The 16664-nt window shown below is 42.7% G+C and overlaps 1 protein-coding gene across 4 annotated transcripts in view; it reads left to right on the top strand.

Annotated features, from left to right (window-relative positions):
• Positions 1-16664, top strand: part of EXD3 (exonuclease 3'-5' domain containing 3) — a 290758-nt gene that overhangs the window by 64723 nt on the left and 209371 nt on the right. For all 4 annotated transcript variants that reach the window (XM_040606942.1, XM_040606943.1, XM_040606939.1 and 1 more), the window contains exon 3: positions 308-421. In XM_040606942.1, the coding sequence (XP_040462876.1) occupies positions 385-421 (37 nt within the window). In that variant the 5' untranslated portion in view covers positions 308-384. The remainder of the gene's footprint in view (positions 1-307; positions 422-16664) is intronic.

A 16664-nucleotide genomic window follows, 5' to 3' on the forward strand; every position in this document is an offset into this window, starting at 1 on the left:
ATCTGAAAGCTAATCTTGACCTATTCCAGGAATCCAGCTGCTGTTTTAAGTACATGTTGCTTTAACTTGCATGAAATTTCAGATGCCACTTTTCAGTGTTTCTTGGTTGACCTAATTCACCAATTTACCATTTAGTTCTCTGATCTTCAAGCAATATGCTGTGGCTTCTGTGCTAAGTTGTATATGCACACAGTTTCTCCCGTCTGTCTTAGATTCAAAGGCAACAGACCACACACAAGATATTTCCTTTGTCATGCAGGGTAGAGTTCCTACAGTTTGATAGTAACGCTACATTCTTTCATTTCAGAAGCAAGAGCTTGGGGTACCAGCTCTGAGTTGTAGACCTCGAAATTCAGCATCCTGATTGGTGCTGCCTTTGGGAGGATGAATCAGGACAGTGACTCAAGTGGTCAGCCCCATGGTGAGTTTTATGCTTGTCCAAGTGTTTGTATATCTTCTCCTGTTCATTCAGAATGGTTTGCTTTCTGTTTATTTTCCTTACTGCTATTGGAGGAGAATGCTGAGTCACAAATACAGCAAAACCCGTGAATGTAACACTAAGTTGTGTGCCATGAAGGTTACTGCATCCTTGAGGTTTCCAGGTCCACATCTAGATATCTGCATTCTTAGAACTGTACTCCAGGTTAAAAATTTTTATAGCAATTGTTTTTATAACTTCTCACCAATTCAGCATAACACATGATTTTATTACTGTGTGTTACACAATTCATTCAGATTTTATTCGTAGTTTAGTTGCTTTGTGAATTGCTTTTGTAATTGCTTTGCCCTATAAAGTAAGACCTGTGGAAGATATGCGCATGTATCATGTATGTCCCACGAAGTTTCACTGTCAGGAGGGTCCTTGCCGGACAGGAATTTGGTACTTGTTCTGCCTCGGTCCTGCCATAAATTTCCTCTCCTCTTCCATCCCCATCTTTGGTTATTGGAATTCAGTTTCATCTAGTGCTTCTGGCAGTTTTTGCGAAGGAGAAGGGCCGGGGAGACGTGTAAGCCAGCAGCAGTGCCTGACAGCCTTGCAGGCTCTTGCACAGCTGTGTGCTTTTTTGGATGTGTAAAGGGGCATTCTTAGTTCTGACGCGAGGGCTATTTTTTGACAGTTTCCATTGTTCCCCACTCTTTATTAATGGGTGAGGTCTTTTTGTCTGATTCCTTTTTCAGAAATAGAGGCTGTTATGAGAGCTGTCTGCTCACGGTTTTGGGGATTTTTCCTTTGTTCTCAAGAGTCCTGAGAATTTCTTCCTCCCTTTTTCGGACTTGCTTGGGCAAACTCATCCAGGCAGTATCTGACTGAGGGGATTGCTAGGATGTCCCCTTGCTGGGATAGCAAGGAAACTGGTCCTTATTGCCACAGCCCTTGTGTCATGCTCTCACTGACACAGTCCATGTGGCTGTAGGTAGAACAAGTCAACTTGGGTCCACTTGAGTTTGGGGTTCTGAACATCTGGCTACACTAAAGATCTTGCTGTTGTCTATCAGTTTGAACCTGGGAGTTCAAGAATGGAAAATTTTAGGAAAATACCTGTGGTAGCATGGAGTATCTATTCTGTAATACTCTGCAGGTGTTTTCATTACTGTGAACAGGTGATGATTACATGTCAGGATGTCATGCAGATTCAGGAATCATCCACAGAAGGACCTAGAGTCTAGGTCTTTGGAAGAAGACATTCAAGGAAAGTCTGTATAACACAAACCATCCTGGGTGCTTGCGAGAAATGTATGAATCGCGTGGTCAGAATATTCATAGATGGCTCGTTGCAATGTTATTTTTTATAGGGGTAATAAGCATTATGCTTTGAGTTTAGATCCACTCTCTAAAACAGGCACAGGAATGAAGCTGTCCAGAGGGACACATTTCCAATGTACTGCTTGTGCGGATTTTACGTCCTCTGTTGAAGTGCTTAGTACTGGCTACTTTTGGAGTCAAGATATGGGGTTAGGCAGGTGTGATCCACTGATGATTTATATCTTGGTTGAAGATACCTTCAGGGATCTTCAAATCTGGACCTCTACTTGTTCACCTTCAAGCAGCAGCCTTCTGTAGCCACCTATTAAGTTTCGCATTGCCAGGTCGTTTCATTATCTAAGCCTTGCTACCACTGCAGCTATACTTAGAGAGGAAGGATATTATAATCTTGTGAAAGATTAAAATATTTTTACTGTAATCCAGCTGGAAGGGTAGCACTTTTCTCAGGGTAAGAGACAGCCAAGGTTTTTCCCATTCTGTCCTCCCCTTGTATACAGGAAGGAAGTGCTGGCAAAGGCCCCCTCAGCTTCCTGTCGACTTCGGAGCACGTTTCCAGACACAACCTTCTCCACCATCCATCACCCAGCACAGCCAAACAGTCACGGCAACGCCAACGGGAAAAACACACATCTTGCATAAACACTTCAGAGGCAGCAAACCACTGGGATCTGAGCACAAGGCAGTTTGATTTGTAGGCTGCATCTCACAGCAGGTTACTGGGGATTTTCTTCCCCTTCCCTTTATGATCAAGTATCTCAGTAATGAAAATTCCCGTTTGAAGAAGCATCTTAAGAAAGAAAAAAAGGGGAAAAAGAAGGAAAAGGGCTGATGTTTAGTAAAGAAACTACTGTGCTGACAGTTGTGGAGCCTGAAAATGAGAAAACCCAAGGAAATGACAGGAGATGCGTTCTGGTCCAGAGCACCGCAGGGTGATGTATCTGGCCACAGGGGAAGGAAGTATCTGTTCTCTGCCATGACAGAGGTTTCTGTCTGGTCTTCAGGGTAGGGCAGTGGTGAGGCAAACACAATCCGTGGTGCCTTAAAGAGGGAGGAAATAAATATGGGGGAGGCCTTACCTTTAAATGAATCACCTTTGCTGAATATGATTCTGTGATTCTTTCCAAAAAAAGGCTCAAAACTGAACTGTGATCTCTTTCTCATATTACTCATTATCTCTTAATGCTGCATTACAATACTTAGGTAATATTTTCAAATGTCTGCTCAGTAGCGTTTTTTTAATGATTCCTTAAAAGACCTTTTTGGTTTTATTTTTTTCAGTATGGTTTTAGTATTCTTGCCAACTTTGAGCTGGGAATTTCATTTTGATTCTGATAGCAAAAGCCTACAAAGGTTGGCTGTTAAGAAATGATGAGCACTTACTGAAACGCTCTCAAGATCACTGTGTAAGCCTGTTGTACAACTGGACATGACAGAATATCAAGAGTCTGACTTGATGGAGAAACGACTTTTCCATATTTGAGGCTTAATTTTCCTTGTACAGCTAACCTGAATGCTTTATGTGTAAGGATGAGCACCTAGGTTAGTCTTTCTGGGTGTGGGCATCCACACACACAGAGCCCTGTCTGCATTACCGTGTTCTCACTCAGTATGTTCTGGTAGGTATTTTGGAAGACATCCTATTGTTCTTTGGCCTGAAATACTCCAAAGCTACCTCCTGGTAGGTTGTGTCCAACAGCAAGAGGACTGGTTTGTACTTGGGAATGGAAGGAGGGGGATGGAAAGACTGTCAACCACCAAAGATCCTGTGCCTGCCCTCCTTGGTTCGAATTGAGGCTGCCCTTGTTGAATTGTACTGTGTGTTTGAGCCCACACCTCAGGGTCAACTAAGCACATCAGCTTGTGAATTAGTGTGGTGTTAAAACACCTCCAAGACTTTCCTGTTTGGGTCATTGGAGAGCTTGGGGTAACATTCAAGTCAGAGTCCAGCTTAATGGTAAATTTAAAACTTACCCTGAAATTTCAGCAATTGCTCACAGTGTAAGAAAATAATGTTTTGTGGGGTTACATTTTTCTTGAATTAAGTGGCACTACAGGATTCTGTCAACCTTTCCTCTGACTTTTCTCTCTGAAAAAGGCTACTGTCAATAATTTCTGCAGCATGACGATCTTTGTAGCGTGCCCAGTGTACTCAGTGTCAAAATAGTATTTACTCAAGGTTATGTTTTGGTAAAGTTGAGATGAAACTTGAATATGAGTGTAAGCTCTAGAATTAAAGAACGAGTATGTTGCTTTAATGATAAGGTTTTTAGGCTAGAGCTGTGGAAGTAATTTGTAAAGACTTTCCAGAAGCAAACTGCATACTACTGAGATCTGCCTGCTCTGACCTTATCTGCATACTGGCCGATGTGGTGGTTCTATTTGTAACACATCTTGCAGTGCAGTTTATGGTTTTATACTTTTTTTACTACGTAAAAACCAGTGTGTAACTCTTAACAGTCTTGATAAGCAGAAAATATTCCCCAGCTCCATGCTGGCTACCTGCATGAGCACCTCATCTGCCCAGCCAGATGTGCCTTTCTGTGGTTATTTAATTCCTTTGCTGTTTCACATTTTCATTGTCCTTTGTCTGGGGTTGCAACAGGCATGGGTTGGGAAGTAAGCTCCTTAAATGCCTTTACTATACTCTTTGGGCCAGAAGTTATTTCTTATTTAAGGTCTTTACAGAATGCAGTATTATGGAGTCCTCATATAAAATCTGAAGGTATTTTTGAAATGCTAACAACTATTTTTAAATCTACCAGAAATACCCATGCATAACACCAACTGAAAAAGGTAAAAGGTAAAAGTTACTGGGGATGGGAATGATAATAAACAGCAGTAACAGCTGTATGTTTCCGAAAAAACAAAAGCAAAAAACTTACCCATCAGGGCAATGGCCTAGAACTAGGAAAAGTCAGGTTTCCCCGCTGGTCAGGGCTCAATGTAGGTGTTGTCAATTGAAGTTGTTAGCTTTAAAAAAAAAAAAAAAAAGGCAAAACTCAGCAACCTAGTTTTAGGTCCTGCCTTAGACCTGAAGTCCCCAGACAGTTTGTGGCATTTGGCAGTCTCATTTCCCTGTTTTGTGAAAGTATTAATCTTCCCCTTTGTGAAGCTGCTTGACTGTACATGGGAAAGTGCTCACATTAACAGCATGCAAAATTTCTTAATTTCCTTCTAGAAAATAATTTATTATGTCTTCGCTTGTCCCGGCCATCCTGTTTGGAGGAAAAAGACATCACTCTAACAGGCAGCGGGTGCAATTCTGTTTAGTCCCTACATGCACTGATCTCTTATTTATTTTATTAATCTAATTATGCACTGTGACAGCAATGGGTTAAAAAAAAGAGACAGGACTGTGATTTGTTGACAGTGTCCCTTTTAAGTACAAGAGTGCCAACTGGAAATCAATCCACCGCATGCTAGCCGAGCAATGTGAGGAACGCGGGACGGCAGTAATATGATCAGATTTGCTGAAACCACCGAGCAAAAGTGCTGCTGCGCTGGGAGAAGCTGTGAGCGGCGGAGGTGTTTATTTCAAGAGACTGCGGCTAGGAGGACTGGTAATTCTCAAAGAAGTGAAAGCAGGCAGGGACTTGCGAGCCCCTTCTAACATGTGCTAGTGGCTGTCATGGTTCATGGCTCAAGGGAAGACAAGTCCTCAAGACTGCCAAAGTCTCTGAAAAGTCTAAGAAATAGGCTTGTGATAGTAAATCGCTGTGTGACTGAGAAGAATTATGTTGAGAGTGGACTTGTGGTCATACAACAAACTGATAGATAACGAAGAAGTTTTCTGTGAATTGCCTGCTGGTCTCTACATTCCTTTTTGCGAAAAGGGATGGAGTATGAGAGCTGTTTCCTCCCCCTTTGGTTCTTTCACATAAATCTAGTGAAGACGAGGGTCAGGTTAAATCCAACAGTCCCAAACAACTTTCACAAATTCTAGCAAGGTCCAGGTAAAAAAACATTGGAGGAAAAACATACTGTGAATTCAAACAAGCACTATTTATGAGAAAGGCTGGGAGTGAAACTGTGTTCTACAACCCAGGACCATGTTACTGCCTCTCAACGCCTGTTACCATGCAGCACCTTGAAAGGTTACAGGGTTTCCTGCATCCTTCTGTCCCTGGCTCCACAGCCCTCGTTTGCTAGGCAGATGTCCTCTTTGCCACCTTGACAAGAAGCTGCAGGGATGTGTGTTCTGGAGGAGCAGAGCGGGTTGCCTGTGGCACGTAGCCGCAGATCTTCTCACCCAAGTTGTCTGCCCCTAAACAAAAGGGTTTGGGAGTAAAAACACAGCCTCCATTTGTGTGTAGGGAGGAGGAAGGGCTCTGCCACTGCAGGGATTCATTTGTGGTTTAGTGGGAACTGTGAGGCAATAGAAACGTCCTGCTCAGGGTCTAAAGCAGTGTTTGCTATGTGTGTGATTGTACGTTCTTTTAAATTAAACTATTTTGCAAGCACTTCCTTCCTGCATTTCTCAGAAGGAGGGAGGGGGGTGTGCAAAGAATGTTTAACTGCCTTTGACGGAGGAGGAAAACTGAAGAAAACAAGAGATGCAGTCCTAACTACTGACCTTTTACTTGAGCTTGGTGATGTTTTTCAGCAGCAGAGCCTCCAGGGAGTAACAGCATCCTCCTTGCTATTGTGCTGCCTGCCCAAAAAGGGGGCTAAAGTTCAGCTTTTATGATGTTCTCACTCTGGGCTTGTGGGAAAAAGGCCACATTCCCTTTCTTAGGTCATACGAGTGCAAGAGATGACAGAGTCCTACAGTCTAACCCCAGGGCATTAGGCCAGTTCAGAATGAGACTCGGATAGACAGCTTGGTAAATATGCAGCCAGCTTTTTCTCCTTACGGAGATTCACAGCAGGTGGGAGGGTAATTTACATTGTTAAATTAAAAGGCACTGATTTATTTTATGTTGGTGTGTTATTGTTTCATAAAAGCACATGGGTTGCCATTACTTGTAATGGACTCTTGCACTTTATTGTTAAGTACTCCTTTTCCACTTTGGTTGACAGTTACTGGAAATTAATGTTATCCACTAAGATAAAAAAACAAGAGGCAAATAAGCATAAAACAAAACCCCAACCTCCTTCCCAACAAACCGCAGATTTTTAGGGAACCCTCCACAGTTTTGAGGATTGAGATTGTTGCAGTGGATGTTCTCAAATCGTGCTCCTTGTCCACCAGACTCTTTATTCCCTGTACCTAGGGGGCTAAAGAGCCATCGGTCCCTTTGCTCACTGGTTCAGATCAGGCTCCCCTTCTCATAGTTGCCACCTAGTCTTTCACTCAGCACCGTGGCAGGCAGGCTGTCACCAGTTCCCTTAGCAGCATCTAGTGTTTCTATCCACTGAGGTTTCCTTTGGCCTTGCTGTTGAAGTGTCCTTCAGTAGATACTGAGCTGTCCTGGCTATGGAGAGATGGTTGTGCTTCCTGAAATGCTGAGCAGAGGAGGAGGTTCTGCCTGGAAAGGCTGCCTGTCTTAAGGACAGACACTGTTTTAAAGTTATAAATGTTGGTTTAAAGCTACTGTAAGACCTAAAAGTTTGAAAAATAACTCTGGATGATGCTGATGTTCGTCTGTGCATTTGCATCCTTTCAGCAGTGCTTGCAGCTCCTGGTCAAGGTGCTCAAGGTGCTGCAGTGTCTTAGCCTGGCCATACGGTGCTGCAGCAGACTGAGGGATTTTGTCTTTTGGCTGATATATGAGTTTCACCTTAAGTTGGAGTCTTGTCTTTTGCATGGTAGACCATATAAAACTTAAATGTTGTACCTACCTAGCCTGCAGTGCATTGAAGAATATCTATTGCTGCCTATTGTATAGTTAATAATGTGCATCTCTGTATGACAGAAGAAAAGATGTGTGTTTTGGCAGAATGGAGCAAGTGGAAGAGCTGACTGATCTAGCAAGCAGCTTAATCACAGCTGTGAGGTGAAGGTCTTGCTCCCTGCCCTTCCCCCTCATGCCCTCGTACCCAATCCTGAGTACGTGAGTCATCCTCTTTGCTCCAGTGCTGGTACCTTGGATCCTTCACTGAGTTCGTTCAATTCACTGACCCAGCAAGAACTGATCCGTATTTTTGAATTAGTTCTCTGCCAACAGCTTGGGTGGGACAGGCTTGTGAACGGGCTGCTGAGGAGCAGAGCCTGCACGAGCTGGGGCAGGGCAGGGGCTCTCCATGTTGCAGCGGTGTGATCTGCTGGGTACGGAGGCTTTGGGTTGGTTGGTGTAACGGCACTTGCGCACAATATGCAGGAGATGTAACAAGGGCAAGTCGCTTTGCTTTTGGACAGCTGACCCAAGTAAAATGTCTTGGCACCAGCAAAGTGGTGAAATACAGCCAGATCTTAACGCAAAATACTTGAATAAAGTGCATATGCCAAAGCACGCCTTTGGGTGGCTGTTTTACGGGAGCCATAAAACTTAGACGTTCCCCCCTTTCATCTTCCTGCGTACCACACACCTGTGACACGGTGGAGCATGCAGTTGTGGCAGGGTGAGGGCCAGCTTGCCAGACCTTGTGATTTTTATTTGTGTGTGTGTGTTTTAACATTGAACCTTGCCTTTGCAGTGTCTTCCGATGACTGACCCTCAAATTTGGTAAATACAAATATCTAGTTACCTGAGGTATGCAGGCAGATATTTGGATTCTGGAGGAAATTAGGTACTTGGAGTCTGTCAACCCTCTGGCATTTCTGGTTATCATAGTGAGTGGCAGAGTGCAAATTAATGCTGAGAAGACAGGCTTGAAGATGAGGAAGGTTTGCCTGGAAGTTTGCCGCGGACAAGAGACTTGGACCGATGATGTGAAGTCAGCGGGCAGGGGCATTCAGATAACCCCAGGAGTGTGTTTGATCAAGACAGAATCACAGTTCTTTTAGCCAACTTGAAAACTGTTCAATATTAATCTGTCTTTCTGGCTTACAAGTATTGATTTTCATATATACAAGAAAATACCTGTGGCAGCCCGACATACAGTACTGTCTTGCCGCAGGTGCTGTATATACACTCTTGCCTGGCTGCCCACTCTCCATGATCAGCTAAGTCGTGAGCAGCTTTAGTGGCTGCAGAAGAGCCAGTCCCTTTTGACTTCCAGGGAAGGAGGCTTCTTTACAGATTTGTAGGCTTTGGCTCTACAGATCATTCATTTAACCTTACTTAATTTTGTCTGATTTCAGGAGGTATCTCTTTTCATTTTCTTCTTGACACTCTTTGTACTTTTCTCCCTCCCAATGTCAGTGTAGCTGAATTTTTCTAAATTGTTTGTTTTTTCTTGGTTAAAAAGAAATTAAGATTTATTATCGGTTTTCCCCTGCCCAGGGCTCTACCTCAGGAACATCTTGTGTAAAGCAATTTTCAGCTTTTACTTCAAGAAGTATGTAGCAAGCTGTCAGTAATTCAGCATAACAAAAGTTCATGCAGTTCAGAGCTTTCATGATTACAGAGGAGCTTTTCTTGGGATTTTTAAAATGTCCTAGACACAATTAAAAGAATTTCTCAGCAAGGAGAGTGCAAGCTGGGGACTCTCCAGCAGATGTAATCACTCAAGGAAAGCTTTGTTTGGCTTGGCTGGGTCCTGCCTTCGTTCCACGCTCTTTCATCCCGCCACCAGTCTTTGTCTCTCAGGCTTTTACAGTGTCTCTCTGTCTGTCCCCCTCTCGATCTGTCCTGCATTCCCTTGCAGGCTGAATGGACAGCGTTCACCTGGCTACTTCCAAGACAAACAGCGAGTCACATTGAAAGAGGGGGGCCTTTGGCTGCCATGAGACTTCGTGGTCACTCACTTCCTAGAATTAAAGGCTGGGAGTTGATCTGTAAGCCAGCCAAGCTGGAGACAATGATTGGGTTTCCATTTTGTTCCTTTGATACTGACTTAAATATGTGCACCAAATGGGAAAACAAAATTTACATAAAATTAAGCAGAAATCCCCTTTCTTATACATATATATCTGTTCTACCCTGTGTCTTCCGATATGGATAACACAGGCAGCAAAACTCATCCATTTTTTCCTAAAGGACATTGGAAGTCAGGCCTGTTCTTAGAAAACTGATTGGTTATTAAATTCCTGGCTGTAATGTGATATTTTTTCAGTATTCCTGAGGAGATGTGACTGGTGCAGCTGGAATCCTGGTGGGCATGAGGAGACTGCACATATGTGTAGTAGCTCCAGACATGTCTCATGGGCAACATTGAGAGTCCCCGTGGCCCCTGACACCCAGCAGGGTCTGTGCCTTCAGCTGGGGACTGTGAACTGGATTTCCAGAGCTGCTGATACCAGGCTAGAATAAGTAAGAAGTATTTGTTAAAACAGACGGATCCATACTGATGCAAAAATGAGGGAGATCAGAATCAGGCATCTGTTCTTGCTTTCTTGGGGGTTCTGCTGGGAGACTTTGGGTAGACTGCTTCACTTCCCAGTGCCCGTGTGTGGAAGAAGTGCATCTTCCTGCCTTATTAACTGTAATGTGTAGCCTGAGGTGCAGCTTTTTAAGGAAACCAACACCTGCTCAGTGTAGAAGAGTAAAAATACAAATGTGGAGGGCTGTTGTCTTTGAAGTGATACATGCTGTTGGCAGGTCTTGATGATAGTGGTTCATTCAGCACAGCTGCTTTGATGTATATCTTGGTAGCATTGTTGACTTGTAAGAAAATGTTGAAAAGGTGACAGCAAGGACTGTAAAAGGATTGCATTTGGGAGATCAGTGTGCTTGGCTGCATGCAAGTCTGATAGGGAGATTTCAAAGATCTTTATTTCAAATGTCTTTGAAAAAAAAAAAAAAGTGGTGGTGCAGGAGGGCAACCACTTGGAAGGGGTTTTAGGGAACCGCAGCTCACAAACTCATGCAGGGAGTGTTAGGTTGCTTAGGTAGCTTTGTGTCAAAATTGGTGATGGTTTTTGCATTGCCAGGGAAGCCAGTGCAGACTTCCTACTGTGTTTGCTCGGGTGCTCCCAGAGGTCCAAAGCCAGCTTCTTTACTTTGGAACCAGCTGCTGACTATAATGGTTCATGAAGTCTGTTGCAACTCCTGGATGGGAGATGCTCTAATAGCATGAAGAATTGTTGAAGGTAAGTACTACATTCAGTCACATCTCCTGCACTGCGTGATTCCTTTTCAGGATGGAGCTGTTGTGACAGTGCACAGGCACTTTGATCTTTTAATCCCTAGCAACTGCATGGTGCTCTCCTTGCAAAGCTGTCTCAGTCTACCTCCTCCTACTCCCCGCTGCTCACTTGTTTAAACTGTTACTGAGTCCACATATTTATTATCCTTCACTTCAATATCTGATTGTACCCATTTTCTATTTTAAGACTTTTTACATTCTTTATTACATCATTGTTATTCTAACCATGTGCTCAGATAGGTCTGTGGTGGCCCATGTACTGTAAAACAAAGTATTGTTAATATCAGGTCTTTAGTGTCAGGCCCTGTGTCTAGCACTGTACAATGACACGATTGTACTTTTGAATGATCGGAGCACTATGGCCTGTGGTCTTGTTCTTCCATGGGATAGGATGACATGAAAAAGGCCTTAATGGATATTATATTTTAAATTATATGTGCATTTAAAATGAACAAAATGACGAACAAATGAGTATGTGAAAGATTGTTCGGCTTCCCTGCTGCAGAGTTAACAGCTAATTCTTCGACACCCCAAGCCAAAGCATTTAGCAGTATTAATTTTCCTGTGAGGCTGAAGACTGAGGAGACTTTAAGTCCAATCCTTGGTAGTTCCTAAACAGGAATGACCCCTCAGGAAGTCTGGCTGAAGCATGCTATCCTTCTCCTTCACAGTTTGTTTGATTGCACGTCAACCATTCTACTCTGAGTGGTTTATATACTCCAAATGCCTCCTAAAACACTTCCATCCTCTTACTTATCCGTTCCAGCTTCCTTATTGAACATCTCATTCTTCCTGCTACCACAGCAAGGCAGCTGCTGGCAATTAACTTCTCAAGCTGTACTTGTTCTAGGTTTTTCTAATATACCTGTCTCTTAAGTATACCTCATCCTTTATTCCTGCATGTGGGGAGTTCTTCTCTTTTCCTAAATGAAAAGGACTGATGTCTTAAAGCAGATGTGACACTGGGTTATCTGTGGTGTGTTCAGTTGGATCCTGGTCTCGTTATCATTATTTTGCCCTGTAGCTGGATATCTGAGTGGGTGTGTTGCCCATGCATATGGGTGTGAAGACTGGTACCTTTCCTCTGCTCCAGAACTGCTCCTGGGACAATGTGTTGTGCTTTTTGGACATGAGCTGGTTTTTAGCTTTAAACTAGACTGTGCTGTCAGGCTGTACCCGCTCCTGCTAATTAGTGGACAGCAGTGACTGCAGCACCACACTCTGCTGTATGATTTGGGTATGTTGCAAGTTCTGTCTTTGATGAAGTTGTGATGAGGAGTGATAAGGTACCCTCTCAGGCACTGATGGACATTTAAAATGCTGCAAAGTGCTTGTGATGGTGACTGAGGTTGAGCAAAGGCCTGAGAAACGCCTGTGCAATGTGCTCATTGCCACAAACTGTTTATAACCCAGCCTGGCTTCCCTGTCTAGCAGTAGGACCATTGCAGCACACGATTCTCTGTAGCCCACCCCTTCAGCAGTCTCTGAACTGAATACAGTTTTGGGAAGCAGCAGGATATTGCATGCTAAGCTGTTTTTCTCAATTTTGATTCAGTGGTGTAACTCAGTATCTCAAACTAAAAAGACTTTCCATTGGTATTCATGGCTCATATAACAGCTCCTCAACTGTTTCCTGCGGGTTCGGAGGGAAAGGATCTTTCCATGCATAATTTAATCACATTCAGCAGTGCAGCAGTTGGATTTTTTTTTTTTCCACAGAAAATCTATAACATCTTGTTAGTTAAATCTTATACTTTTAGAAATGTCAGTGAGCTTGCTTATCTTGTTCATTCAGATAAACACCTCTCAACATCCTGTTTTTCTTATGTCATACGAACAGGAAGAGAACGATTGTTTGAGATGTGCGTCAGTCATAATTGTAACCAGGCAGCCACGTTACCCTCCCCATTGCCATAGAAACCAACAAATCTCTTCAAACATGTTGGTGGTGAGCTGACAGGTATCCTTTCTTTTCTACTTAACCTCCCAAGAGCTATGACTTTGCAAGTCATGTGTAGGACCTCTCAAAGATTTATTTTTTGTTTTATTTTATAGAAGAGGGTACACCTATAAATTTTGCAAGTGAATAGCTATCACTGCTTTTATCTGAAGTAGCAATGATATCTTTTAGTCGGCCTTGTATCTAGTACTAGAAACACTGAAAAAATCCGAGACAAGCTCTTTAGTCAGTGGTAGCATAGTGTGAAGTACTGGGCAAGTTTTCGCCTGAGCGTGCATGAAATGTTTGTAATGTGTCCTAGGGAGGAATGGTTTGAGCCAGCCAGCTTTGGAAAAGCATTTGGCTATTTTACAATCACTTAAAGGTGACTTGGAGAGCTTTCTGCATGGAAGGAGCAGTTTGGGTATTTGGGGCACATTTGGGAGTAATGGGAACATTCCTGGCACCTCTGGGATTTTCAAATGCAGCAATAAGAGCAGAGATATGTGAAGGACACATTATTTGAAGATAGTTGCTTTCTCTGGCAATATTGGGTATTGGTACTGGAGACAGAGTTTTAATATAACATTCTGAGATGTAATTAGCTATAGGAACAAGAAGGAATTTTTTTAGCATAGGGATTTTACCATTATTTTCTTCAACATGAGCAAAGTAGCAATTGTACTCTGTGGAGAGCTTGATCCAGCCTGGGCAAATGGTTCTTCTCCACTTTGTTTACTTCAGTCTTTTAAATACATCCTACAATAACCTGAAGGGATGCTGAAAGGCTACTTTACAAGCCATAATTTCGATTAGAAGAAAGCTACAGTATTTTCTCAAATTAACATTTAAAGCAAATCAGATCGGTTTGATATACTGCTCAACAAGAGCACAAACCATGGATGCCCATATCTGCCCTTTCTGTGTGGCTGTTACTTGTAGCCCATCCCACTAGCAGAGGAGGAGGATGGAAGAGAAAAGGTAGAATGCACGAGGCTTGGTAATAGTGTCCAATACTTTGTCTCTTGAAAACTTCTGTCCCTCTTCTGCTTGAGGGACAGAAAAGAAGCCAGCCATGACCAGGACCTGCTGGCCTGGAAGGGGTGATGGTTGCTTTCCCACTGTTACCTGCGCCTCGGAGGAATGGCTGAGGACAGAGCAGCAAGAGGGAAAAGTGGATTTCCCAGCAGCAGGCTTCAGGTAGGCGTGTGGTGACTTGCAGGACATGGTGCTGAGTGATGCAGGGCACCGTCATTCAGCAGCTGAGAGCAAGAGATGAAATACTGCTGGTGGGTTAGTTAGCGTGCCTTCCATTTATCCTTCCCTGCTGCTCAGACTGAAGATGTGGAAGTAAACAGAAAAAAGAAGCATTTGTACATAATTCCTACACAACTACGTTTACAAAAAATTGACAGAGATAAAATCTGAAGAGGCATGCATTTGTTTTCTGTATCTTTCCTGTCAGTAGATCTGTTACGGCTAAAAATACCCATGCACTGGGGGAGATAACACTAATAACTGCTACAGACATAACCTTTTTGGTTTGGTTTGTTTTTTAGCTAGTGGAAAAGATTTGTACAAGTTTTAACATGTATTGGGTAAAGCATATGAAGAGGAACTCTCACACAGATACTGGAAAACTGTGAATTTCAAAGTAAATATGTAATAAAAACAGTAAGTTACAAAATGTAATGTGTTTTTCAGTTTCTTAGCTTTGTTCCAATAGTTGTCTCCCTCCTTCAATTCTGCCTTTGTCAAGCATTGGACAATAAAAGCTGTGGGCTTTTTCCTTGCTGGAAATGTTAGTTTCAGTTGTAATTGCAAGATGCTGATCTTGTCGCTAATACCCACCATGAATTGGAGTTTTTACTGAGCTGACAGCCATAGCTTTTGCCAGTCGATGTGTGCTAAGGAAAGAATTGGTGCTGTTATGATAACCCAACTCCAGAAAGAGAAAGTGCCAGAAAACTTGGAGGTGCTGCAATCTTGTTTTCCCCTCTTGTTTTCTAATGGTAGAGTGTATTAAAATGTACAGAAGGAGTTTTTATATAAAGCAATGTCTCAAACTACATGGAAAGAATGTCAGAAGGAGATCTCTATGATGTGCACCTGTGCTTTCCCTGCATGTAGCTCTGGCATGATCTTCTTCTCTTAAGCAGAACTTGTCAGAGTTTTCCAGCAGTGTGGTACAAGAGTTGCCAGCACAGTTTCCCCATCCCAGGTGAGCTGCAGCCCTGCCTTCCCGTGAGAGAAAGCTCAGCTGCACTTTTATTTGCTTTGCTAAATAAGCCGAACTCCTCACAACACATGACAGAAAAATGTTCCCATCATCACTCCTTTGTGATATAAGATCTGGAGTGTCTTTTTGAATGCTTTGTTGAAGCATTTCATAGCACAACTTTATAGTAAGCTCACATGAACCCTAACTTAGGTAAAACTCTTCTTAACTTAAGCAGAAAAGAGGCATGAATTAAAAACTGGATTAAAATTTAGGACGTGGACCCAAGCCAAGCAAAATGCTTCCTTAGTTGATGTGTATAGAAATTGTTGTGGCAGCTTTATTGGGTGAGAATTTCATCCATGGATCCGTTCCTTCAAGGAGCTATTTAAGTTTAATGCTTTGGCTGAAATACATTGCTGTCTCTTGGTTGGGGTAGGTTAAAACCACATGGGCTTCTTCAGCAGAAAGTCTGAACCTTTGTACTGGGGTACTGAAAGTGGACCCAGTGATGCCATGATGGAGAAGGCGTTGGAGACGCTGAGGAGAGTCGGTGACGGAGTCATGCAGAAACACGAGCTCACCTTCCAGGGAATGCTTCAGAAGTCGGACATCCAGAAAAAGGAGTATCTGCAGCTGGTGTGTAAAGTGGCTGCCCATGTGTTCAGTGGTGGAGTAACAAGCTGAGGCCGAGTGGCTGTGCATTTAACCTGTGCTTAAGTGCAGTCTAAATACTTGGCTAACGTCAGGAGCTCTCACCATGTATAACTTTCTATTTCAACTTCTATTTTTAAAAACAATTTAATTCTCATTTGGATACTTGCAGAACAGTTTCCTTGAACCTGCTTGCCTATCTTCAGTGACCTAAATGGTCTCAGCTTGTAAAAAAACAACAAAGTGAATTTCTGTTTTACTGAAAGTGTTATTTTACTATGCTTCTGAAATGCTGGCAGAAAAGCCAAAGTATTCTTCAATTTCTTCAACCTGAAACTGTGTTTCTCAGGTCTGATGTATGGATTTCATTGGGGAATTGGGTTATCCAGCCGCAGATGAAAACAAATTATGTGTCTGATACTAAATACCTGAATCAGTTGTACCTGTTATGGAAATGCATAGAAAACAGAAATATAAATCCTTGGGAGCTAGGAGAAGCAGGATGCCCATGGTGCCTTTCATCTTATTGATAGGGATGAAGCTGCAGCACTTTTTGATTCTGTAAAAGTTCTGGCTCCCATTCAGCATCTGCCAGGACCTCTGGAGTATGCAGAAGTGAGGAACTGGCAGAAGAAAAAGTGGGAATGACATTTAAACGAGAGTCAAACTATTATTAGTGTTCTGAAAAGAAAGTTGGATGGCTTCAAAACACGTACTATGGATTTTTAGTATTAACAGTTTGGATTTTTCATCAAAAACTACTTAGAAGAGACAGTTAAAGGTTCTTACCTTTAGAACTTGGGGGTTTCCAGAGGTCTCTGGAAAAGTATCTTTTTAAGCTTTATGATAATACCCTGCATCTGATGCTTCTTTCCCAAACTGCAGTTCAATCCACTAGACCTGCTACTGCTGCTATTCCTGACAGTACTATGTAACTAGAAAATAAGGACGTATGTAAG

This window comes from Falco naumanni, chromosome 9 (genome assembly GCF_017639655.2).
Source record: "Falco naumanni isolate bFalNau1 chromosome 9, bFalNau1.pat, whole genome shotgun sequence".
NCBI lineage: Eukaryota > Metazoa > Chordata > Aves > Falconiformes > Falconidae > Falco > Falco naumanni.